This window comes from Schistocerca americana, chromosome 1, assembly GCF_021461395.2.
Source record: "Schistocerca americana isolate TAMUIC-IGC-003095 chromosome 1, iqSchAmer2.1, whole genome shotgun sequence".
NCBI lineage: Eukaryota > Metazoa > Arthropoda > Insecta > Orthoptera > Acrididae > Schistocerca > Schistocerca americana.
This window is the reverse complement of record NC_060119.1, coordinates 1011283900-1011311779: the sequence shown is the minus strand read 5'-3', so window position 1 is coordinate 1011311779 and position 27880 is coordinate 1011283900. Positions and strand designations below refer to the sequence as shown.

At 44.6% G+C, this 27880-nt stretch overlaps 1 protein-coding gene across 1 annotated transcript in view; it reads right to left on the bottom strand.

Annotated features, from left to right (window-relative positions):
* The window catches only part of LOC124595971 (thyrotropin receptor-like), a gene marked incomplete at its 5' end in the record, with an annotated part of 363740 nt that overhangs the window by 126834 nt on the left and 209026 nt on the right, over nt 1–27880 (bottom strand). The window contains one exon of the mRNA XM_047134913.1: nt 5644–5872. Within this exon, the coding sequence (XP_046990869.1) occupies nt 5644–5872 (229 nt within the window). The remainder of the gene's footprint in view (nt 1–5643; nt 5873–27880) is intronic.

Genomic DNA, 27880 nt, shown 5'->3' with positions numbered 1-27880 from the left:
GAAGAACAGGTTTGGCGTCACCGTCTGTGGTAGGCATCTTGAATCTGAGGACACAATGTCCTGATTGGCTACCTTCAATGCTGATTAACTCGTAAACGGCGCAATGTGTCGAATTTTGTCGTGAACAAATTCTCAGCACAGACTACTCTGCAACACCTTTAAAATATTATCAGACTGTTTCTGATCACCCTGCACACATGAAACATGTCTGAATATTGGATGGTCTCTACATGACTATCTTCGTGATTTTGCTTAAAATTTAGCTTGATGTGCCTACCTCTAGCACCTCAGTTCTGGGCGCAATGAAATGAAATGAAATGATCGTATGGCATTGTTGGTCGGGAGGCCCTATGCGGGGGAATTCGGCCGCCGTATTGCAAGTCCTTTTTAGTTGGGCGCAAACTATAAAGCACATGAAGAAAGACTGAGTAGCGGAGTGTGTCTATAATGGCCACAAGGTGTATTATCTTCATTTCACTTCACATTTTACTAGCATTTTTGGTAATTATTGGAGACCCACACGCATATTCAATACATCTATGTGTAATATGTTAGTATACAGGGTGTTACAAAAAGGTACGGCCAAACTTCCAGGAAACATTCCTCACTCACAAATAAAGAAAAGATGTTATGTGGACATGTGTCCGGAAACGCTTACTTTCTATGTTAGAGCTCATTTTAGTTTCGTCAGTATGTACTGTACTTCCTCGATTCACCACCAGTTGGCCCAATTGAAGGAAGGTAATGTTGACTTCGGTGCTTCTGTTGACATGCGACACATTGCTCTACAGTACTAGCATCAAGCACATCAATACGTAGCATCAACAGGTTAGTGTTCATCACGAACGTGGTTTTGCAGTCAGTGCAATGCTTACAAATGCGGAGTTGGCAGATGCCCATTTGATGTATGGATTAGCACGGGCAATAGCCGTGGCGCGGTACGTTTGTATCGAGACAGATTTCCAGAACGAAGGTGTCCCGACAGGAAAACGTTCGAAGCAATTGATCGGCGTCTTAGGGAGCACGGAACATTCCAGCCTATGACTCGCGACTGGGGAAGACCTAGAACGACGAGGACACCTGCAATGGACGAGGCAATTCTTCGTGCAGTTGATGATAGCCCTAATGTCAGCGTCAGAGAAGTTGCTGCTGTTCAAGATAACGTTGACCACGTCACTGTATGGAGAGTGCTACGGGAGAACCAGTTATTTCCGTACCATGTACAGCGTGTGCAAGCACTATCAGTAGCTGATTGGCCTCCACGGGTACACTTCTGCGAATGGTTCATCCAACAATGTGTCAATCCTCATTTCAGTGCAAATGTTCTCTTTACGGATGAGGCTTCATTCTAACGTGATCAAATTGTAAATTTTCACAATCAACATGTGTGGGCTGACGAGAATCCGCACGCAATTGTGCAATCACGTCATCAACACAGATTTTCTGTGAACGTTTGGGCAGGCGTTGTTGGTGATGTCTTGATTGGGCCCCATGTTCTTCCACCCACGCTCAATGGAGCACGTTATCATGATTTCATACGGGATACTCTACCGGTGCTGCTAGAACATGTGCCTTTAGAAGTACGACACAACATGTGGTTCATGCACGATGGAGCTCCTGCACATTTCAGTCGAAGTGTTCGTACGCTTCTCGACAACAGATTCGGTGACCGATGGATCGGTAGAGGCGGACCAATTCCATGGCCTCCACGATCTCCTGACCTCAACCCTCTTGACTTTCATTTATGGGGGCATTTGAAAGCTCTTGTCTACGCAACCCCGGTACCAAATGTAGAGACTCTTCGTGCTCGTATTGTGGGCGGCTGTGATACAATACGCCATTCTCCAGGGCTGCATCAGCGCATCAGGGATTCCATGCGACGGAGGGTGGATGCATGTATCCTCGCAAACGGAGGACATTTTGAACATTTCCTGTAACAAAGTGTTTGAAGTTACGCTGGTGCGTTCTGTTGCTGTGTGTTTCCATTCCATGATTAATGTGATTTGAACAGAAGTAATGAAATGAGCTCTAGCATGGAAAGTAAGCGTTTCCGGACACATGTCCACATAACACATTTTCTTTCTTTGTGTGTGAGGAATGTTTCCTGGCCGGCCGCGGTGGTCTAGCGGTTCTAGGCGCACAGTCAGGAACCGCGCGACTGCTACGGTCGCAGGTTCGAATCCTGGGAGACTCGAGACTGACAGCACCGACTAAGTGTGAATGTGCCTATTCATAGTTAAATCATTATATTAATTTTGTAGATTTCAACTCCAATCAAAATTAGGGTCTTGCTCTCATCGTTCAGTGCTCGTTGTGCGGTATACGGAATTGTTAATTTCGGAGCATTGTAACCAGTTGCACTTAGCCACGCATGCAAGCGATTGTTCTTCTCTACCTCTGTTCAGACATGTGGACTCGTGATGTATCTTCTCAGTTCAGTATGATTTAGTTCGTTGTTGATCTCACGAATATAGTATAATTAAACAGATTTCTGAAAATTCGCTAATTTCTATTTCAGTTCGGAATCTAGTTTCCACGTGTCTCAGCGCGTGTTAAGTATGGATCTGAGAGCCTTAAGTTCGCAGACCGTGTCTCACAGGAATGTATCCTGCCCAATTTGCTTAGCTATTCTGAATTTTACCATTCACTTTACGCAGAATATTTGTTTGTGACGACCACTTGTTCGCGGATTGTGAGAATCGTTTCGTGCCGCAGTTTCTGATTTTCGGGGAAAAAATTCCAAATTAATTTCAGAATTTCTTCCATGGCGCAACTGTTAACAGTTTATTCTTATTGCCGGCCAGTGTGGCCGAGCAGTTCTAGGCGCTTCAGTCTGGAACCGCGCGACCGCTACGGTCGCTGGTTCGAATCCTGCCTCGGGCATGGATGTGTGTGACGCCCTTAGGTTAGTTAGATTTAAGTAGTTCTAAGTTCTAGGGGACTGATGACCTCAGATGTTAAGTCCCATAGTGCTCAGAGCCATTTGAACCATTTTTATTCCTATTGGTGAATTCTTGTTCACTTGCTGCGTGCACTCAAGCCAAGGGAACGACCGTTTGCCAATTCGTGCATACTGGTGAAGCTTTTCTTCATTCTTACGTTTCTTCTGAATCTTATTATACGTGTATATGTGCGTCATTGTCGCCACTGAAAGATTCCGCTTAGCCTTCCGTAATTAATAATTGTTGTAAATCGCTCTGGGGTCTCCAAGATGCAGTTGTAAATGTAATTTTGTAATTCACCCAAGAATGTTATGAAGGACAGCAACCAACACCCATTTATTAATTGTTTAGCTTTTTAGTTTGTTCAGTTGTTCTGCAATAAACGAAATATTTTTTCGAGAGCACATGCGTAAGTATTCCCTCGCAAACTTCCATTTTACGTCATACTACTGTCGGTTGTGCAAGAGATAAACATGGCCAAGTTATTTGTTTAATATTTATTCATCTATCGTAAATCTGCAGATCGGCAACTGAGTTCATTTAAACATCAAAGGCTTTACTTTCACGTATATCCATATACTGTCCTCCAACCTTCCATGTTAATAGATACCTCATTTTTATGAACATCTTCACCACGAGCACCGACCCCCAACCAGATCCTTTACGTAGAGATACCCTTCAATATGATTGGTGGAGCAAGTTACTACCTAAGTGCTGACTGACAAACGAGAGAACTGATGCACCACTGTAATCCCTGGAGGCCAGGAGTTGGCCGCTATACACAGCGTGGACCATGGGCGAACAGTAACAGGAACATACTTCCAAAAGCCAGATTTTTCAGCTAAATTTGTGGTGCTATGAAATGCCATGAAGGAAGGACAGAAAGATCCTAGTAAGAAGACGTAGAGTTAAAATTTCCCATGTATGACGCCTAACGATGAGTAGAACAGGAGACAGAGGATATCAGGGGAAAAGAAAGGTTTGGTTACGAGAAACAGGAAAAGAAATTTGTGACTAATACTATCCATTAGGTCATTAACGTGTACCATGGGCCTATTATACTTCCATAATAATCTGCTACATACAGTCAGGAAATTTTCAGCAGAGTTGCAAAACTAATTAGATAGCCGATTCCACAGTCTACTTTACTTGGTAGCTGTCAATCTGATACTGAATTTGGTATTGGAAGATCTGTAAACAGCGATTCAATATTACCACGGGACCCGTGAGAATCTTTCGCACTTTAATAGTTTCAAAGAATGACAGTGTTTGGAATAAATGTAGTTGGGATCAGAGTGGTTGAGTGTATGAAGAGAAAACAACTTTAAAAATGAACCGAACGATGTGAACAAATAACAAAATTCAGTTATAATAAGCATGTTACGCCACAGTAGCAAAAGGTAAATCACAATTCAAGGCGACGATGACAAATATGTTTATCGTGTCGGAAAGTGTATTCGTTTAGAAAAGTCAAATTTGTACGACGGACAGAGGTAATGGGCTATCGCAGTGTTCGCAGTTGTTACCTATGACAACGTTTTATGCAAATTATCCAGTTAATAAGTACTTTAAAAGAAATAAAAAGGTATTTGTAATAAGGTGATATGAAAAGGGAGTTTCTTATTAGTGACTGTGATTCACGAGGAACATTTCTCTGCTCCAGGACTGTGCAGAAGATTGCAATTAGCCGTTGCTCAATGATCAAGAGTGAAGCTAATTCACTGACGAATTTTAAATAGAAACTGTAAGGTACTCGGCTGGGATATGGAGTTTTGTGATAACAGCTCCTCTTCAGAACCACTAGTATGATTTATTATAGCACCAATCTTTGAAGTGGCTGGGCATTATATTGGTGTCAATATTCCTTTATTTTATCTTGGGAAGGAACAGTTGAAGAGATAATACAGCTTTATGGCTTTCGTTTTGCATTATGTATTTGGCCCTCTGCTCCATTAACAAAAGTACAGGCATTAATCTGCCTGCTATAGACTGCTTTAATAAATGGGAAAATATCTGAAACTTATCGGATTATATTTTATTACAGAAGTTTTCTAAGGCCTCAAGCATTGCCCTTCTGGTAGGAAAGCACGAATTGATTATCTGATTATCTCTGAATTTATGCTTTGCTTTACACCTATTGTACTGTAGGCGCTGTTTCTTAGCAAGCTTTCTCCTGTTGTTTATATGCCAAGGGGGATCCCCTAGCGCCTTCAGCGTATTTTCCTGGAGCTCTGTCGAATGTCGTTTGACTTTGAACCACTACATGTTAATGCCTGGAAACTTCAACTGAATTAGCCACATTCAACTCAAGGTTTGCAGACTGCGAAACGTAGCCCCAGCGTCACTACAGACAGTAACTACATTGACGGTTGCTGGCAGACATCGTCAGTAAGCCGGCCGCCTGGGACCAGTATTTGCACGCATTTCACTGTCTGAGAGGCTGGTAAGTGAGATGTCCAAACTACTAAATCCCACAATCATTGCAGGCTGGAGCAGTGGTAATATTTTTAAGGCAAATGTCTGGATGATTCCTTTCTGAGGTACATTAGCAGGTTCCTTCCCAACCTCCCACAATCTGAGCTCGTGCCCTGTCTAATACCTCTTCATCGACGAGACTGGCAGACGGGAGTCCCAGAATTGCATTATTTGTAGTGCTGTCCGCCTACCCCTGTGAAGAGGCGGCAGACAGAGCTCAACTCACCTGGTACTGGAGTAGTTGCTGACGCCGACCAGCGGCAGCGTGGCGACGCCGAGCGCGTACAGCCAGCCCCCGGCCATGACTTGTGCCGCGGCACGTAGCGACAGCCGCTTGTTGAGGTAGATGGCGTACGTGATGGCGAACCAGCGCTCCAGCGTCACCACGGACAGCGTGTACACCGACAGCTGGCTGGCGAACACCGTCAGGAAGCCCGCCACCTGGCAGCCCGCACCTGTGTGCACACACAGTTCACTGTCTGAGAGGCTTGTTGAGGATGACCGTGAAACATGACCTCAGTGTCACTGCAGACAATGTATACATTGACAGTTAGAAAACACCGGCAGCTCACACCGGCGTGCACACATTTTACTATCTGCGAGGTTTGTTCAGATAGTCTGCGAAACATTACCCCAGCGTCACTACAGACGGTATATACATTGAAATCTGGATGGCAAACACCGTCAGGAAGCCATCCAGCTGGAAGCCACGTTTCACTAACTGAGAGGCTTGTTGAGGTAGACTGTGAGCCATCATTCCAGCATCACTACAGCGTATACATTGACAGCCAGGAAGCCAGTCACCTGGGAGCCAGTACCTGTTTACGCACATTTCACTAAATGCTTATGGAGGCAGATGGTAAATCATCGCTCCACTGTCGCCTCAGACAGGATGTACTCCTGAGGCTGAGTGGTGCACATTGTAAGGAAGGCTACCAACTGGCAACCTGCATCTACCGTTCACTACATCGGAGGCTTCATGGTAAAACCATATCTTGGCACGGACTTTACGAGATATTGTAAGTTTTGAGAAGCCAGTGTGATCAATGACAGATCAATCCTGTCCATAATGCAAGAAGATTGATCACATCTGATATCACATCTTTAAAAGAATCACTCGATAGCATCCGATATATGCTCTGTAGTTAGGTGACGTGGAGAGCCACAAAAGGACCTTTATCTGTAGAGCATCCATCAAACTATTTTGTTATAATTTAAGAGTGATGGAATGATAATGTAGGTACCTGATAATGTGGGTTGCTTGTGGTTGTAATATGCAGGCAGACGGACGCTCATGATTGGAATAAGGATGTGTTGTATGCTGATTAGAGACACTGGCAGATATATCAGGAGCCACGTTTCACTCTGTCAACCCCAACCCACCACATAGCAGTATCTCCACCACCTGTACGAACGATTTAAGCACCTGAGCAGTACTACCTGCATCTGTCAACTTGTAGCGTGACACCTTAGCCTAGGCGACATTTTTCCGTGCTTCGATCGCCCAAGTTTATGTTTCTGCATCTTTTTGTGCCCTCTGATACGCAGTGAGCAGAGAAACATACCTATAATAGTTGTTGTTTTACCAAATAACGAAGAGGTGGTTTTGTGTGGTGACGGTGTTCACTTGCTGTTGTTCTCATTGCTGTTATTGTTCCTATCCAGCACTGAATTGGAGAGTGATTTGGAGCATTGTATAAGTCTATTAGTCTGTGGTCATTGGTGACAACAAGTATCATCAACGCTTTGCTGTTTACGGCACTCATCTCTGGCTTCACTCTCAATACATCCTTGACGTGGTGGCATGTGACATGGAGATCCACACGTGAATCTCTTATCTGTGGAGCATCACTCAAACTGTACCAAATCAGACATGGGGTTGCAACCCACAGCCTGGTCGAGATCACTCATCTTGTTCCTGCTGCAGCCTACTGACTCGCAGACGACCTGTGCTACTAGTGTTAACGTCATCTCAGTGAGCTGTTACACCAGACTATTCCATTTTTGTGGCGACAGGATCGCTCTCCCTACAATATATCAACTGCTAACTAGGTAAATTATTCCTGAGTGTACATTAATAAAGGGCCAAAGTTGAGAACAGGAGCTTTGTAGTCACAGTTCACGCCCTGAATCATCGGTACTACAGCTTTTTCCATTCTACTTCTTCATTGTATCACATTTAACTACATTTGTGTATCCACAGTAGATATATATGATGATGTTACTCTAAGGTATGAAATACAAAACTGCGGTGTCTAAACTTGGGATAAATTTCCAAATTCGTTTGTTAATTCGTAAAATACAAGCAGGAACATTAACAGTTGTACGATGTCGGTTTAAGGTGTCATTTTCAGATGGTTGGCTCAGTCGGATTAAAGTTTCCGTTAGAGATCAGATTCAATACACTAAAAGATAATGCACTAGTGCCGAAGGTTTTGGTAAATCGTAGCTCATTGTGTTTCCAACCACTTTTACTTTAAATATCCCGTATGGACTCTGCAAATCTGATTAGAAACAATGTTATTAAAAACTTTACCTGACCTACTATAGGTCGCAACTTATAAGAACTTCAGGATAGGAACCCAAAATATGTATGTTCAAAAGTTTTTCTTTAAAATCTTGTTAACCGCTTTTCAGCTTAGGAAACCGATGAAAGTTAACAGATGACTGTCGCCATCAAAGAATTCAGCATGCCGATGAATAACTGTGGGAGTCATCTTACAGCTGAAACGTGCATTCTAAAAAATGCTCGCAGTAAAGTTTGTGTTTTATAGCGGAACGAAAACATGGCAGAAAAAAAGGAAACTAGAAAGTAAATAAACCGAGAATGAGAGGGAGATATGATCTGCATACGAAGCATCCTACATTACAAGTAAAACTCTGCTGCAAAAACACTGAATTTATAAATAAGAAATTATCTAAATTTATGTCCGTCCACTTACTAAGTGGTCAGCCTTCCTTCCGTGCCCAGTTTTCACAGTTTGTCTCATGCCTGCATTCATTCTGACATTGTCACTTTGTGACATCCTTACTTTTCATTCCATGTCGGATGTTTTTCTTGCGATCCAATGGTTGAAACTTTATGCATCCAGCTGTGTTCTCTTTGTCTGACCTCAAGTTCAAAATATAACACTGACACCGCCTCTGCCGACTGATTACTGCAGACAATAGACGCTGCTGTGAGCACATTAGGAGCCAGCACGAGTCTGCCCCCGCGTTGGAAACCATGAAACGGTACAGTAGTTTCCGCTCTATGAGCAGCAGGTTTCGCTGCTCGCTCGCACTGGGAAATAGAAACAGAGGCGGCTCCGCAGCCAATTTTATTACACGACGCGGCCGGCTGCGGGTGCAACAGAACCCATGTGGACGGGTGGAAAGAAATGTGTCAGGCTTCATAATACGTATTTATATGTGTCGGGTATTATGCATTTCTTATACGTGGATGTGAATCTGCACATGAACTTTTCTAATCCTCTTCACACCTTTCCGTAAAGCGTGGCCAAATCTTTGTTGGGAAGTAGTTCTGTAGTATAGTAGTACCAACCTTACTCCTGGCTAGGGGATCAGAGAAACAGCACAGGCAGGTAAAAGTCAAAGACTTTTCAGTGTCACAAGATTTGGGGTGGAGAGGTTGATCACGGCCAAGTGGTTCGACCATCCCCTCCACCGGGGCCCAGGAAGACCTCCGGGTGCCCACCATATTCTAGCAGTGTTACAGAAGACGGGTAAGTGAGCAGACGTGCCCTCAGTGCGTCTGTCTCAGTGTTCACGCATGGAAGAGAGGTATTTGAATATTTGTACCAATTCTTTTTTTTTCCAGCTTGGGATTGTGTAAGGTAATGAATGTGCTCATTTACTTCCGGAAATTTGACCCCCTGTGTTAAAGTATCTGGTCCCCAGTTTGCCCGTTATCCTCCTCACATAGTGAATGCCTATGTAAAATATTGGGTGACTTTGGTTGTATACATTTAGCCAACGCAATTCCGTCTTACCCGTAGAAATGTGCGTGCAGATTAGTATATAATACACCCGAGCTACATGTTGTAAAATTGTAATACCTGTAAACTGAAACAATTGCTGCTATCGCTGTAAAGTCGAGTGATAATGTTTAAAATAAATAGGTACTCAACTGTCATCAATCTTTAACATACCTTAAAAATCACAAAGAAGTCAAAGGAATTTATTTAAAATAAAAGCTATAGAATGCAGGGACCCACACATCAGCGTGTGAGCCCTCCAGCCCCTTGCCTAGTATCGTACAGAAAGGGCATGCTCTCTAGGGAGCGCTCTCAAGCTCCCCTCCCCAGTTATCCGTTGCGCAATTTTGATTCAGGGCTTGACATCAAACTTTCATCTGGCGTCGCTAGGCAAGGAGGTAAGACGGTAAACTTTCAACCAGTCAACGTTTTAACAGGAGAGTTATTAGGCAGGAGACAAATAACGAGGAAGGTCTTTAAGTTACTCTGATAATTTGCCTCAGAAGCCTCTTTACATCAAGATGGAAGCTGCCCAACGACCATGCCACACGCAGATTCGGTGGGAGATCGACACATCATGTCGACATCACACCAGCTGCCTACATTTGTACATAACACTGATTCAATCAAGCCCGTCTATTCACACAGCTGCCTGTGACTCAGAGCAGATCATCGACGTTTTACAGACCTTTTACAGACACTCAGTTTACGTATGCAGATGTGCCCCATTGTCAGTAATTCTACACGCGTTAACCAGATATAAAACATTACAATTTCAGGGACGCAGTACATTCCTAACTGATAACCAGCACCTTCTTTCATGGAATTATGCTACAGTTACTCGTATGTCAAATAATTTGTTTAGAGGACGTCCCTGGAGGAATGATGAATATTCAGGGATATGACAGGAACCGTCGCTCGAAGGAAAAAAGTGTAATAAACATGGGCTCTCAGACGCGTACCTTAAGAGCTATGAGCACTTCTTCAGTAGAAGAGATGTGTTCAGCTTAGCGAAGATGAAAAAGTGTTCATAGTTCTTAAAATATGCGCTTTAGACCTATATTTTCTGAACATTTTGTTTTGGCCCATACTACCACCTCTCAAAATATGGAAAGATATTAGCTTCCATCAGAAGAGATTTGTTTCACAGTATCGAGGATGAAGAAGCCTACGTTTACTAGACTTTATTCTTCAAATACACGTTTCTCTCACATCCCTGAATATTGACCATTCTTCCTGGGACACCTACAGATCCGCGAAGGTCCATATATACTTACGAGCAACATTATCGCGAGCGGTTCTTGAGCCTCTCGGGTAAATAGGTGAGCGCAGTATCCTGACTGGGCATTTTGTGAGCCACATTGCTGGCGATTGTAAGACACTTCTCAGCACGCAACAGTCCCGTCGCAGCTGAACTCGAGCGCCCTTTGAGGAAGAGGGCTGGAAAAACCAACAGTAGGTGGCTGACGCTGAGAGGCACACGAGCCTCTTGCGAGCAACGTACACACTTGCAGCAACGTTTTCGCAAGCGTTTTTATGAGCTGCTTAGATCTCAAGTGTATTCGCACGTTTACGCTTCATTTTGTCATCTTCTGTGGATTGTCTTTAAACTTTATACACAGATACAGATTTCAAAACCAATAAAAAACGTCAACCACATTTATAGATCTAACAGTGGCGTATTATACATTGTGGATGCAAGAGGGTGATACGAGTACCTATATAAACTTTTACGATTCACGCCAAGTCTTAAAATTGGAAAGCTTTAGTGCTATAGAGGCTTCCAAGTTCTAATGGGGAATCATACGAGCCCCTAAAGAAGCTTAATAATCGCCTTCCACAAGGATCAGTGCTAGACCTTCTGTTTTCTCTGTATATAGCACTAAAGCCTAAGAAAACAAGAAGGAAATTTGGATATGCTGAAGACTGTGCTCTTGCTGCGAGTCGCAACGATCTGGGTGTTATTGTGTCTGTCTTCACCGAAAACCCACAAATTGTTGGCAAATTTTTAATACCTGGAGGTTAGGACCAAGTATTGCCTAAACAGAAGTCACCAGTTTTTACCCTAGTAAGAAGCTTGTTAACAGGAAATAAAGACATATCTGGAAGGCTGAGGCATAACAGAAGTTCAAGTTATCTGGGGGTCATTCCTAGCAGGACGTTCAGCTGCAAAGAGCACTCAAGTGCTGAGATCTGCTGCTAAGATGAAGACTAGAAGTAACATCTTGCAGAAATTTATGAGACAGCATGGGATTCAATAGCTCCAACACCAAGAACTTCTGCTCTTGGACTGGTGTTTCCTGTGGCAGAATACTTCGCTGTGCTTAGGCTTGATTGACAACTCATACACTACAGTAGTTGACATGCAGCTCAGGCTATGTGCATCATCATAGGAACAATCAGAAACATCCCAACTGTTATCTGCCATATACCCTACCAGTCAAAAGTTTTCGATCACCTATGATAAAAACTATGTACTTTATCTCATTGTACAAACACTCTATACTAACTACAGAGACCAACGAAACAAGAAAAATATTTTCTCTCTACGTAATTAAGTACAATACGATATGCTATAGAGTCATCGAAGTATTTACACTGTAGCCCCCGAACGGCTGCACAGATTCTTGGCAGTCTGGAAATAAGATTTTGTTATGTTTTTGCCGATGTTGCAGTCCAACATGTCTGTTACATTATTCCAAAGATTGTTAGCATTAGATGACCTCACTTTTCTGACCTCTCTGTCAAGTTTATCCCATAAGAATTCTGTGAGAGTTAAATCAGGTGAGTGATTTGGCCAAATCATATTCTCCAATTCCCCGCATTTTTCTTTTCTATTGACATACCCTCTGCTTAATTTAGATTTATGTTTGGGAACATTGTCCTGCTGCAGAACAAACCCATGCCCAATGAGTCGCCGGCCGAAGTGGCCGTGCGGTTAAAGGCTCTGCAGTCTGGAACCGCAAGACCGCTACGGTCGCAGGTTCGAATCCTGCCTCGGGCATGGATGTTTGTGATGTCCTTAGGTTAGTTAGGTTTAACTAGTTCTAAGTTCTAGGGGACTAATGACCTCAGCAGTTGAGTCCCATAGTACTCAGAGCCATTTGAACCATTTTTGAACCCAATGAGTCTCTTGCCTGATGGAACTGCACTGTTCATATCCATCCTTCTTTAGTGTTCTATTAACTGACTATGTCACCCGCAAGACATCACCACACCATGACAAGCCGTCCGCTATTCTTCACCGTTTGCGTCACACACTGATTCTTCGTACATCCTCCACGACGTCGACGAACAAACATTCGACGATGGTTACCAAAACTCCACACTTTAAATACTAGAGTAACACTTTGGACCATTGCTGCGCCCTTCAGTTTTTATGTTACTGTGCCCACTGCAATCCTTTCACCTTATTTTGCTGGCGTAACAAAGGATTTCTAGCCGCTGTGTATCCCTTTAAACCCCGTTCACGAACTCGGAGTTGCATTGTTGAGAAAGAGACTCGCATACTATTTACTTCTTCCCCAATTTCAAGTGCAGTACGAGAGCTCTCACGTTTACTTTGTATAAATATGAACTGATCTTCCTTGTGTGATGTTACTCTGGGTCATCCAGATCGCGAAGCCCTTGCCTTTGCACCAGACTGCTAGAGCCGCTGCAACATATACAGCATTGTAGATTGGGCTACGCCAAATTTTGTTACTATTTTTCTATTAATTAGCTTTTACTGTCCTACTAGAATAGCGTTTCTGTTTCAGAACTGCAATTACAGCACTTTTTTTTTCAATTCGAATCTCCTGCTTCCGTCCCATTAGGAAGTAATCTGATATGAACCTGATCAGATAAACAAACACACAGCTAGAGCGCGCAGTGTGTTTGTAAACTAATGCGAACTGATTGCTGCACAAACAGCAGAAGAACTGAGGCTTATTCGAACGAAACCATCTTAGGTAAAGGTACGTCAGTGTTGTTGTAGATATTCACAGCGGCCCTCTGAGTGAACGACCACTTAAATACACCATACAGGCGCTTAGTCTTTACATGCTTATAAATGTTTAGTCACCAGAACGGGATGCGGTAGAATATTCAAATCAATATCCCCTTTTTAGCCACGAATCCATAATTGATCGAAAACTTTTGACCGGTATTGTAGCTCCCCTACTTTTGTGGAAAGAATCTGCTCTTAAGTAGGATTTCACAAAACTAGCTGACAATCCTTATTTCCCTGTACATGTGGACATCCATACACTCAATAAATGCAGACTTCACTCCCGTCATCAGCCTCTACAAGCTGCAAAATTTTTGACGGACAGCGGAGTAATATTATCAGGTCGATGGGCAGGAACTGGCAGAACAACAGTACCCCAGAACAGCTTCAGACCCTGCTCTCGTCCAGGCCAGCAGGTTTTGGAAAGAACCACAAGGTCATGTCTGTTCTCAACAGAGCAGAGTAAGGACGAGTAGTGGAAGATGCGCTGAATGAGTGTACAAGTGCGGATCAGCAATATCGTCCAGCTGTGATTATGGTGCAGAACGCCAAAATGGTCAATATATCATACGTGTGTGCCCAAAACGATTATTTACTGGCGATCTGGAGGAGTTCCTGCCGACAACAAAGATAAAAATTGAATATATTCTTCAGCTGGATATGTGTCTGCGAGCTTCTGTGATTTATTAATACTGTAAATTTAATCTATGCTACTTTATACGAGGTGTGGCTAGAAAAAAACCGGACTAGTACTGGTGAAACAATAAAACGAATGCAATAAGGCTGAAAGTCGCGTGGCCTGTCACGTGACTCTCGCTCCGCCTACTGCTCGAGTTTCATCTGCCTCCTGCATTCAGTCTGCCCGTGGCGTCTGTTTTAAGTAGTTGACGTTTTGTCTGTGCGTCGGAAAATGTTGAGTGTACAGAAAGAACAGCGTGTTAACATCAAATTTTGTTTCAAACTAGGAAAATCTGCAAGTGAAACGTGTGTAATGTTACAACAAGTGTACGGCGATGATTGTTTATCGCGAACACAAGTGTTTGAGTGGTTTAAACGATTTAAAGATGACCGCGAAGACACCAGTGATGACACTCGCACTGGCAGACCATTGTCAGCAAAAACTGATGCAAATATTGAAAAAATCGGTAAACAGACACCAGTGATGACACTCGCACTGGCAGACCATTGTCAGCAAAAACTGATGCAAATATTGAAAAAATCGGTAAACTTGTTCGACAAGATCGCCGTTTAACAATCAGAGCAGTGTCTGAGTTAACAGGAGTTGACTTGTTGTCTTGTCGAACAAGTTTACCGATTTTTTCAATGTTTGCATCAGTTTTTGCTGACAATGGTCTGCCAGTGCGAGTGTCATCACTGGTGTCTTCGCGGCCATCTTTAAATCGTTTAAACCACTCAAACACTTGTGTTCGCGATAAACAATCATCGCCGTACACTTGTTGTAACATTACAAACGTTTCACTTGCAGATTTTCCTAGTTTGAAACAAAATTTGATGTTAACACGCTGTTCTTTCTGTACACTCAACATTTTCCGACGCACAGACAAAACGTCAACTACTTAAAACAGACGCCACGGGCAGGCTGAGTGCAGGAGGCAGATGAAACTCGAGCAGTAGGCGGAGCGAGAGTCACGTGACAGGCCACGCGACTTTCAGCCTTATTGCATTCGTTTTATTGTTTCACCAGTACTAGTCCGGTTTTTTTCTAGCCACACCTCGTAAAGACATGTCGTTGTTTAATGTTGCTACCGAAACTTGTGGAAAGTTCCTGACCAATTTTCTTCAAATTTTTGCACGATACACTAATGAAAATTGGGACGGACGTAGGCTATACTTTTTAAAAAAATAGATACAACATATAAATATAAATGCAATATATAAATGCGATACGTTGTCACCAAAAAACTCGAAAACCTCTCAAACCATTTACTTCAAATTTTTATAGGAACGTGCAGTGAACATTATATAACCAATGTTGAGATGGGGAGGTGGAGGAGATGGATCAAGAGAGTGGGGTGAGGAGATGTGCAGAGGGAAGGGGGGGGGGGAAGATTAGGCCATAAATCTGGTTGGCATACTTATTTAGCAACTGCGAAGCATTGTCGGGTTAGCCAGTTGACGTGTAATTCCATTTTCTATGTGTTAAATATGTGTATATATGTTCATAATGAAAAAAAATATCCTGTGTGTTGTAATACTAGCCATACGCTAAATAAATAAATAAAAACAAATATAAGAATTTATCTGTTTTGCGAACTTAGTACATCTTCATCCATTGTTGTTGTTGTGAGCGGCACAGCCGCTATTCATATTGGTGTTCTACAGCGGTATACAGGCTGAAAGCTCATACACAGGGAAGTAAATCAGTGACTGAGGAACGGGAGTTCCTCCTACCAGGCGACCGTGATTTGTTTCCTGCTGCCTCCCCAATTCGCTACAGGTAAAGGCGTGAACAGTGCTTAAACAGCACCAAAACCAATTCCTTCCGAAGTTTCATACAGGCACGACCTCAAAGTCGACTCTTTCCTCCACCGTCTTCCATCCCAGAAATCACGTAGCAAGCCTTCGATCTCTACGAGCCACTCGCTGTTTTCCAATACTCTTCGAATGAATTGCAGTCTGTAGTTTGTTTAGTTGTTTCCGATGTTATAACGGTGACTGCCTGGACTGAAACGTTATTTCCCGGAGGTACGTAACAGGCTGCCGCAGCTGAAGAGAAACCACACGAGAAGAGGACGTTCCCTGAGGCTGAGAACGATAAATAAAATGAATCCCTGCTACGACCTTCTTAGCCTTGCTGTGAGCGAAGCTGTGCGATTTGTTGCTGCACCAATGAGGACTGTCCATAGTGTCTACAAGCAAAGGCGCTCCACAGGCACCCAAGTGACACTGTGTAAGAACAGCAGCGGTAAAAATACCAACAGGCAGGGACTGGAGACGATCATCACGCCACGCCAATGTGATGCTCGGAGTGTTTCGACTATACGTGCTCTTATTTTTTTTTTAAATTTCCTCCTGCAAAGTAAGAGCGCTAAGGCCATGTTGGAAAAACGCTTTGAAATATGCAATTTAAACTGCACCTGAGAGAAAACCCTTGTATTAGTTTGTTTGAGAAATGGTTCTACATCTACATGGTTACTCCGCAATTCACACTTAAGTGCCTGGCAGAGGGTTCATCGCTCCGTTCGAGCCCTGATTTCTCTTATTTTATTATGATGATCAGTTCTCCCTACGTAGGTGGATGTCAACAAAATATTTTCGCATTCGGAAGAGAAAGTTGGTGATTGAAATTTCGTAAATTGATTTCGCCGCAAACAAAACCGCCATTGTTTCAGTGACTGCCACCTCAATTCGCGTATCATATCAGTGACACTCTCACCCCTATTCGCGATAACGCGAATCGAGCTGCCCTTCTTTGCACTTTTTCGATGTCCTACGTCAATCCTACCTGGTAAGGTTCCCATACCGCGCAGCAATGTTCCAGCAGAGGACGGACAAGTGTAATGTAGGCTGCCTCATTAGTGGGTTTATCGCATCTTCTAAGTGTTCCGCCAACAAAACGCAGTCTTTGTTTCGCCTTCCCCACAATATTACCTATGTGGTCTTCCCAATTTAAGTTGCTCGTAATAGTAAATCTAGGTATTTAGTCGAATTGACAGCCCTTAGATTTGTGCAATTTATCGTATACTCAAAATTTATCGGATTTCTTTTAGTACCCATGTGGATGACCTAGCACTTTTCTTTGTTTAGTGCTAATTGCCACTTTTCGCACCACACAGAAAATCTCTCTAGATCATTTTGTATTTGGAATCGATCGCCTAATGATTTTACTAGACGGTAAATTACAGCGTCATCTGCAAACAATCTAAGGGGGCTGCTCAGATTATCACCTACATCATTTATGTAAATGAGGAACAGCAGAGGGCCTATGACACTACCATGCAGAACGCCAGACGTCACTTCTGTTCTACTCGATGATTTATCGTCTATCACTACGAACTGTGATCTCTGAGAGGAAATCACGAATCCACTCACACAACTGAGACGATACTCCATATGCAGGCAATCTGATTAATATTCGCTTGTGAAGAACAGTATCAAAAGCCTTCTGGAAATCTATGAATATAGAATCGATCTGAGATCGCTTGTCGACAACACTCATTACTTCATGGGAATAAAGAGCTAGCTGCGTTGAACGAGAACGATATTTTCTGAAACCGTGTTGGTTATGTATCAATGAATCATTTTCTTCAAGGTGATTCATAATCCAGAATGAGATTTTCACTCCGCAGCGGAGTGGGCGCTGATACGAAACTTCCTGGCAGATTAAAACTGTGTGCCGGACCGAGACTCGAACTCGGGACCTTTGCCTTTCGCGGGCAAGTGCTCTACCAACTGAGCTACCCAAGCACGACTCAGGCCCCGTGCTCACAGCTTTACTTCTGCCAGTATCTCGTCTCCTACCTTCCAAACTTTACAGAACCTCTCCTGCGAACGTTGCAGACTAGCACCCCTGAAAGAAATGATATTGTGGAGACATGGCTTAGCACACTCCGCTGCAGAGTGAATATCTCATTCTGGAAACATCCCCCAGGCTGTGGCTAAACTATGTCCCATCAATATCCTTTCTTTCAAGGGTGCTAGTTCTGCAAGGTTCGCAGGAGAGCTTCTGTTAAGTTTGGAAGGTAGGAGACAAGATACTGGCAGAAGTAAAGCTGTGAGGATGGGGCGTGAGTCGTGCTTGGGTAGCTCAGTTGGTAGAGCACTTGCCCGCGAAAGGCAAAGGTCCCGAGTTCGAGTCTCCGTCCGGCACACAGTTTTAATCTGCCAGGAAATTTCGTGATTCATAATGTTCGAGTACAGTATAAGGTCCAAAATCCTACTGCAAATTGAGGTCAGTGATATGGGTCTGTACTTCAAGTTACGGGCCACAACGAAGTATTTCGCCTCGTCAGCGAACGTAGCAAGTGTTTTCGGCAGTGTGAGCAATGGCGTCAGCCTGACAATGGACCTACAGGACGTCTGGAGGATTTGATTCAAAGAATGTATGCAGCATTCATTGCTTTATGTCCATATGTGACTGAGATAATGGTATTGGTTCTACCGCTCCAGAATATCTGACTGAAATCCCTATTCAAATGGTTCAAATGGCTCTGAGCACTATCGGACTTAATATCTGAGGTCATCAGTCCCCTAGACTTAGAACTAATTAAACATAACTAACGTAACCACATCACACACATCCATGCCTGAGGCATGATTCGAGCATGCGACCGTAGCAGCAGTGCGGTTCCGGACTGAAGCGCCTAGACCCGCTCGGCCTCAGCGGCCGGCGGAATCGCTATTAATTGAAATTGAGGTACAGAAAATACCCATAAAATTGCGATACACTGTGCTTGTAATATCGACTCTGAGAATATAAGGGAGAAATTGTTATACCGTATCACTTTTGAAATTTTACGGCGTAGCTGTGTCGTATGCGTGCGTGGCTGCAGAGCGGAGACAGATCGCTGCTGTTGACCTACATAGGGCAGGGCTGAGGGACACGTGTGTTGTTGACACGGGGACGGGATTTCATCTGGCTCGGTCGAGTTGTCTCGGGAAAGCGATACGCGGCGTCGCCTTATTACTGCGCGCCGGCGTGGCGGCCAGATCGCCCTCACAGACGAGCAGCGGCCAGAGCTGCCACAGCAACACCGGGGCAGCCTCTGGCGTAACGAGGCAGCCCGAGGTGCCGCTGCGATTCCATCATTAATACCTTTTGTTTCTCTTTCCTGTGCCGAATTGAAGCGACAGGCAGGGGGGGGGGCAATACATCAATTCCACTTTTCACACTACACCGCGTGTTAACGGTAACTAAAAAATGATTCAAATGGCTCTGAGCACTATGGGACTCAACTGCTGAGGTCATTAGTCCCCTAGAACTTAGAACTAGTTAAACCTAACTAACCTAAGGACATCACAAACATCCATGCCCGAGGCAGGATTCGAACCTGCGACCGTAGCGGTCTTGCGGTTCCAGACTGCAGCGCCTTTAACCGCACGGCCACTTCGGCCGGCTAACGGTAACTGTTTGCAATGTACCGGGTGGTTATAATTAAACTTTCCCTATTTAACACGTTGTAACACGGCAACCAATTGCCGTACGAATACCAAACTTGGTACCTTTAATGTCAAGGACAAGGGGAAGAGAAATAATGCAGACTCAAGCAAACTGAAACACTTTTAATGTGTTGCTACGGTACATCATACCATAACATACCGGTACCATTACTGCTACAAAAGGGGCTCAATGTGGTGGCCATCAGTGTTCATAAGAGTCTGAAAGCACAGGATTGCATTCTCCACAGTAGAACGAAACATGTCTTTAGGTACGCTGGCTACCTCTCATGATATGCTGCGCTTCAGATCAGCACACATGTGAATGTTTCCCTGGTAAAACCTGTCCTTCAGGTAGCCCCACAACCAGTTATCACAGGGAGTGGAATCAGGCGATAGCAGCATTTGGAAACGATCGGCCGATAGTTCACGAGTGATGTGCGTTGGGGCCCTATTTTGCATAACATGCTGGCGAAACATACCGGAGTAACGCTGGCCAATCACACTGCTCGCCTTTTTCCTTGAGCACCAACTTATTCAAAAAAGAATGGGCTAATAATGAATGTAGCCGTGAAGCCACACCATACGGTGACACTTTTACCTACAGAGGAACTTCACGCACAGTGACTGCAGGTGAAGATACCCACACTCGGTAATTCTGTGTGTTCACATCAGCTGTCAGAGAAAAATGAGCTTCGTCTGTCTACAGGATGGTGAGCACCAGCCCTCATCAACTTCAATCCTTGCGAGAAAGTGGAGAGCGAAGTCAACACGTAGTTGAGCGTCCTGTGGTGCAAGCTGCTGTACGATATGGGTCTTGTACGGATACCACTTGAGAATGGTTCGAAGCACCTTCCGTACTGTAGACCACGGGATGTCAACTATGGTGACACAGCACACGCACTGCCTGACGATCGAGAATCGCGCGCAGCGTTGTCTGCCATAGCAACAGCGATTTCATCAACCACATATGGTGCAACCGGTCGTCGGCCTCTTCTCGGAGCGATACCCAGCTCTCCAGTTGATTCGAACTACTTCATCATGCTTCGCATAGCACGTGGAGAAAGAGGACCCTTCCGTAATCTGTTCAGCTGGCGATATTCTCGAAGTGCAGCTGCAGCATTATTGTTGTTTTGATAATACAGCTTCACCAGTAATGCCCCGCTCCTTTTGTCAAAGCTCATATTGACACGTCAACAAGTGTACTGCGACTGGTCAGGTGCGTGAGACTATGAATCACGACGACTGATCACGGTACCTGGTGGCCATAGTTGGAACTGGACGGTGACGCTGTGATGCATGGAAACCATGGGCCCTTTACTCTGGTCATTGATGCTACCAAGTTTGGTACTCATACGGTAATTAGTTACCGTGTTATAACGTGTTAAATAGGGGAAGTTGAACTATAACCACACGGTAATAAAAGGTGTACAACATTGCTTCCGCCGTTTGCCGATAGGTGGTGACAACGGTAAATAGCGATCGAAAGAAACAGATCGCAGACGTCAGGCAGTTAGCTTGTTCCTCGGTCAACATAACCTCATTCAAACATTAGTCGATTTGTGCCTGCATCATAAAGTTGTTCTTGACTGAAAATGTCAGATTACGAGCCTAATTCTCGTCATTTGCGGGAGGTGTTACTGTTTTGCTTCAGTATGAAGTAAACAGCGGCTGAATCTCACCGAATGCTCTCAAATACGTATGGTAAGAACGCTACTAGTGAAAGAATGTGTCGTGAGTGGTTTCAACGCTTGAAGAACGGTGATTTTAACGTCTTAGACCGGCACAGTGGTGGAAGAGAGAATGTTTTCGAAGGTGCAGAATTGGAGACATGGCTGAGTGAAGACTCGCGTCAAACTCAAGAAGAATTGGCACGATTAGTGGGAGTGACACAGAAAGCCATTCTAAAATGTCTCAAGGCTATGGGCATGATTCAGAAAGAAGTAACTTGGGATCCTTGTGAGCTGAAACCAAGAGACGTTGAACGGCTTTGTATGTTTGTGAATAGTTGCTTCAGAGGCAAAAATGGAAGGGATTTCTGCATCGCATTGTGGCCGGGGACGAAAAATGGATTCATTACGATAACCCTAAACGCAAAAAATCGTGGATATATCCCAGCCATGCTTCCACGTCGACGGCGAAACCGAATATTCACGGCTCTAAAATCATGTTCTACATTTGGTGGGACCATCTCGGGGTTGTGTACTATGAGGTCTTAAAACCAAGTGAAACAATCCCAGGTGCTCATTATATAACGAAAGTAATGCGTTTGAGCAGAGAATTAAAAGACAAACAGCCACAATACAGCGAGAGGCACGGTAAAGTGATTTTTCAGCTCGACAACGCTCGACCCCACGTTGCAAAAGAGGTCAGAACGTACTTGGAAACGTTAAAATAGGAAGTCCTACCCCACCCGCCGTATTCTCCATACATTTCTGCCCTTGACTATCACCTGTTTAGATGACCAACACTTCCGATCTCATGAAGAAGTCACTAATTGAATCGATTCGTGGATCGCTTGAAAAGACGAACAATTTTTTCGACGGGGGACTCGTACACTGCCCGAATGATGGGAGAAAGTAGTGGCCAGCGATGGAAAATACTTTGAATGATATATGTGTAACCAATTTGTTTCATTAAAGCCTCAAATGTTGGGGAAAAAACGGCGGAAGTAAAGTTGTACACCTTGTATATTGGTGGAGGTGAAGACGAGGCGAACAAATTGATGCAGAACACTTGTGGTCTATCAAACAGGACAAAATCCTCAAATCAGACTACAAAAGCCATCTAACAATAAGTACCCCTCGAGTTCATTTCTTTTTCTCACTCAAATCGTCCTTCAATGTTACACAGTACAGTCACATTAATATGTTCGATGTCAACGTGCAATAACAGCACTCACAGAAGGCAAACGGCAACACCAGCAGTGGAAGGTATATAAAGAATGTCGGGTGGAAGGGGGGGGGGGAGACGGTAAACAAAGCAGTCGTTGTCATAATGAGGAAAAGGATCGATTTACATGCCGTCTAAAAAGGGCACGATCATTGAATTTAGGGCCAAGGCTGGAAGCATTTCCGAAATTGATGATTTTGTAATCTGTTCGCATGCTGCCTTGTTTAAATTATACCGTATCTAGCAAAATGGTGCAACCCAAAACCGGCGCTAAGGTAACTGTGGAGCACCACAGTCCATAGATGACAGGGGTGAGCGATGACTGCGGGGTTATGTACGGGCGAATAGAAGTGAAACTGTTGACCAACTGATCTCCCAGATGAAGCAAGGGGACAACCAACAGCGGCTCCTCAATGACGTTTGCCCGCAGCTCGTGGTGTTGCGGTAGCGTTGTCACTTCCCGTGCATGGGGTTCAAAAAGGGTTCAAATGGCTCTGAGCACTATGGCACTTAACTTCTAAGATCATCAGTCCCCTAGAACTTAGAACTAATTAAACCTAACTAACCTAAGGACATCACACACATCCATGCCCGAGGCAGGATCCAAACCTGCGACCGTAGCGGTCGCGCGGTTCCAGACTGGAGCGCCTAGAACCGCTCGACCAGCCCGGCCGGCCCCGTGCATGGGGTCCCGGGTTCGATTCCCGGCGGCGTCAGGGATTTTTCTTGCTTCGAGATGACTGGGTGTTGTTGTGTGGTCTTCATCGTCATCATTCATCCTCATTACGTTCGCAGGAAGGCAATGGAAATCCACTTCCACTAGGACCTATTATGGCGCTGCAGGTCTACTGCATAGTCCCCAACGCTCCTCGGAGTACGGGACCTCATCGTCATCGTCATCAATGACGTTTCAGCGAAAGTTGGTCCGTTTGGGCCTCCGCAGCAGGCGCCTGGTCGATGAAACCATGCTGAATCGTTTCACCAAAGGCTAAGCCTGGGATTTGCTCTCCAGTACCTCAACTGGACGTCGAATGAGTAGCGACAGGTCGCATCTTTCAGATGAATCACGCTGTATGCTGCTTCAGACAGACGGCCGTTGACGTGTGTAGCGTGCAACAATCGTAGTAAGGGTCCAGGCTGGAGGAGGGAGAGTTATGGACTGGGGAATGACTTCATGGCGTTCTCTGGGTGGTACTGTCATTCTGGAAGACACAGTGGATGAACACAGGTATCCATCTATTTTTGGGAACCATACCCACTCTTACACGCAATTAATTTTTCCACAGCACGGTGGCATCTACCAGCAGGATAATGCAACGTGTGATACAGCTCGCTGTGTACGTGCGTGGTTCGAAGAGCACCGCGATGAGCGTACCGTACTCTCCTAACTACCAGGCTCCCCAGGTTAAAACCCAATCGACAATCTGGGGGACCACCTCGATCGGGCTGATCGCGCCATGGAGTCTCAATAGAGAAACCTAGCGCACTGGCCACGGCACTGGAATCGGTATGGCTCCACATCCCTGTCGGTACCTTCCAGAACCTCACTGACTGTCTTCCTGTACGTACCGCCGGCCATTGTGGCCCAGCGGTTCTAGGCGCTTCAGTCCGGAACCGCGCTGCTGCTACGGTCGCAGGTTCGAATCCTGCATCGTGCATTGATGTGTGTGATGTCCTTAGATTAGTTAGGTTTAAGTAGTTCTAAGTCTAGGGGACTGATTACCTCAGATGTTAAGTCTCTTAGTGCTAAGAGCCATTTGAACCTGTACGTACGCGCTGCAAGAAAAAAATGGTTCAAATGGTTCTGAGCACTATGGGACTTAACTACTGTGGTCATCAGTCCCCTAGAACTTAGAACTACTTAAACCTAACTAACCTAAGGACATCACACACATCCATGCCCGAGGCAGGATTCGAACCTGCGACCGTAGCAGTCGCGTGGTTCCGGACTGCGCGCCTAGAGCCGCTAGACCACCGCGGCCGGCGCGCGCTGCAAGAGGGCGGGCCGGTGTGGCCGAGCGGTTCTAGGTGCTTCAGTCTGGAACCGTGCGACCGCTACGGTCGTAGGTTCGAATCCTGCCTCGGGCAAGGATGTGTTTGATGTCCCTAGGGTAGTTAGGTTTAAGTAGTTCTAAGTTCTAGGGGACTGATGAACTCTGATGTTAAGTCCCATAGTGCTCAGAGCCATTTGAACCATCTGAGCTGCAAGAGGCGGTTATTTAGTCTTTTGGCAGGTGGTCACAACAATGTGACTAGACCGTGCACAAACCGACGTTTGTGTTCTGTTTAGGTCGCATTGTAAACATAATTAGTTTTTGCACAGAGTTTACGGAGATCATATTTACTTTATTACCCTAATGTGGAAGCAGAATAATTCACTGGAGAAGGTGGACATGAAAAACTAGCAAAAACAAAGAGGAAATTCCTGGTCAAAACAAGTCTACTATTTTCTAGCATTACCTGTAATGTGTGGAAGAAATCTCTGTGAACTTCCTTTAGGAAAATTGTATGGAAGTGAATCATGGTCTGTAGAAAAACCGGAAAAGAAAGCAATCGAAGCGTTTGAGACATGGCTCTAGACAAGAAAGTAAGATGATAAATGAACAGGTTCTCCACAGAATCGGCGTGGAAAGGAATCTGTGGAAAAGACTAGTAAGAAGAAGGTACAGGATGACAGGACACGCGTTAAGTTATCAGCGAATACCTTCAGTGGTACCAGAGGGCAATAAATTATTGTAGATCAAAAAGCAGAGTGTGGAATACATAGACCAAATGTTTGAGGCTGTGTGTTGTAAGAGATTTTCTGAAATGAAGTTGGTAGAGAATAGGATATCGTGCTAGGCCGCACCAAACCAATTAGAAGACTGGTTAACCCCAAGGAAAGAAAAATGTAGATTTGTACACGTATATCATCAAGTTCAGTCTTTTCTCTGTCGGACGAATTTAGTTAATTTTCTGTTTCACTCTATTCATGAGGCGTGTTCCGATGGCTCCAAATGTAGGACATTGGCTGCAAAACCAAGGGCTCAGCTTCGAGCCTTAAACTTGTCCACGTGTTGCAGTGGCTCAGTTGATCACAGCAGCATATAATTTTCCAAGAGTGACGGAAGTTCATCTCCAAATGAAATCTTTTGGATTTGTTGGTGACTTCTCTTGGCCATACATGAAATCTCTCCATTGAGAATTGGCATGAATTTCGCCCATATTGGTACAGTGAAATATCACAAAAAATTTTGAAGAATGACATCATTTTAACCAGATTGTTATTTTTAAAGAGGGCTGTAAACTATCTAGTAATGAAGAAGTAAATCGATAAACGTGGTTCCACGGTATCCCGAGACTTGATAATGTTTCCAGTATAAGGTAAGCGTGAATGAGACAATTTAGGGATGAAATATTGAGCTCATTTGGATTTGTTATTTGATTCTCTCAGCCACAGATAAAAAAATGTCATGTGACTAGGGCCTCCCGTCGTGTGGACCGTTCGCCGGGCGCAAGTGTTCCGATTTGACGCCACTTCGGCGACTTGCACGTCGATGGGGATGAAATCATGATGATGATTAGGACAACAGAGCACCCAGTCCCTGAGCGGAGAACATCTCCGACCCAGACGGGAATCGAACCAGGCCCTTAGGTTTCACATTCTGTCACGCTGACCACTCAGCTACGGGAACAGCCAGAGATGAAATCACTCCATTGTGAACAGACATGGATTTCAGCCATGATGGTGAATCTAATAACACTTTGGAGACCTACTAGATGGGGTGAGGAGCTTAATTTGTATGGAGATATAAAACAGTTTGCGACCGTGTAGAAAAGTCTGCCTTCTTTGGGAGCGCACATGTTATAAGAGCGTTCAGCTAACAGCGGTTGCTAACATAGAATCCGTGTTTGGTGGTATGAAAACGTAATTACGATGTAAAGCGCGATGTTGAACGGGTTACAGTGATTAACAATCTGTCAGCCTGATAAACGAAAATTGAATTTCCATTGTGAGGGCTGCTAGCACGTTCGCCGCGGCAGTGCTGACTGTCAAAACGCTACGGCTGCGGGAATGCGAATTAAAATGGTGCAATTAGTGGTAGTATACAGCACTCAGAATGAGTTAAAATGCCAGATGCCACGAATTTTTGTGTACGGGATTTATGTGCCTCATTTTTCTAAATATATTTCGGCAGTTGCGTTCTGATGCGAACTACCTGTGGCAGAGATTAGACGTTCGTCCAGACAGCATCTGCTTTTGTACTAAGGGATCGAAAATTAGGATTAAACGTCCAATAAATGATGAAGTCATTAGAGACAGAACACAGGCTAGGGTTGGAGAACGATTTGGAAGAAAATCAGCCATGCCCTTTTTAAGGAACCGTCCCGACATTTTGGGAAATCACAGAGAGCCTAAACTTGGATGACCGGAGGCGGTTTTGAACGAAATGAGACGACTGAGCCACTTGCTCGGCTTTACTAAAGAGTTCTCTTTCTTTTCGCTATTGTGTGTCGTATGGGATTGCAGGCTTTCTCGGCGAATGTAATTTGTGAAGCCTCGTGTTATCAGCCTAGTAGCGGTGTCGGATTGTCACAACGTTCCGACAAGTTTTCTATCCTGCATCTTTAGGAGAAGTGTCGGGTTTATGTCGTAGTATGTTCTTCTATAGGCGCTGGACCGCGGACTCCTCTGCCGACGGCATAACGAGTGAGCCTCCGGAAGCGATCGCACACTGGGACACACACGGACCACTACCTACAAGACGGTAGCGGCCACCATCCAGCGCATCGCAGGTCTATGTTCACCACTCCGGTACACGGAGCGCGAGCCATATGTATAAGAAAAGTCTTCCCCTTCAGTGCACTCCAAATTAGCCGAAAACGTTTAAAAGCAAGACGTAATCTGAAACCCAAGCACGTTTAAAAATGGTTGTGCGTTTACATGGGAGCGAAAATCGATTGTGGAAAAAGAAATCAGGTGGTTACAAGCGCACTTCCAGAGTCGATATCGGAGTGTTTACACGACCAACCAGAAGCGGTACTGAGAAATTGATTTACGAAATGCGTGTCTGGGAGCCCCATGTAATCGAAGCGCGAAATACTGCGGTACCACAGGCAGTGCAAGCAGAGGGTGCGATGCGCGCGCCCTCCGGCGGAGATGTCTAAGCGCATGCGGTCACGTACAACCACTTGGCTGTGACCTCTTGAAGTCTCCGGACCGTGCCATCTGATAAAGTTCAATAATTGATCAAATGGCTCTGAGCACTGTGGGACTTAACATCTGACGTCATCTGTCCCCTGGACTTAGTACTACTTAAACGTAACTAACCTAAGGACATCACACACATCCATGCCCGAGGCAGGAATCGAACCTGAGACCATAGCAGCAGCGCAGTTCCGGACTGAAGCGTCTAGAACCGCTCGGTCGCAACAGCCGGCCTGATAGGGTGTCTGACTATTGTTTGTTGTACGACTGTCTTTTGTTATTCATTGTGGACTGATCTTGT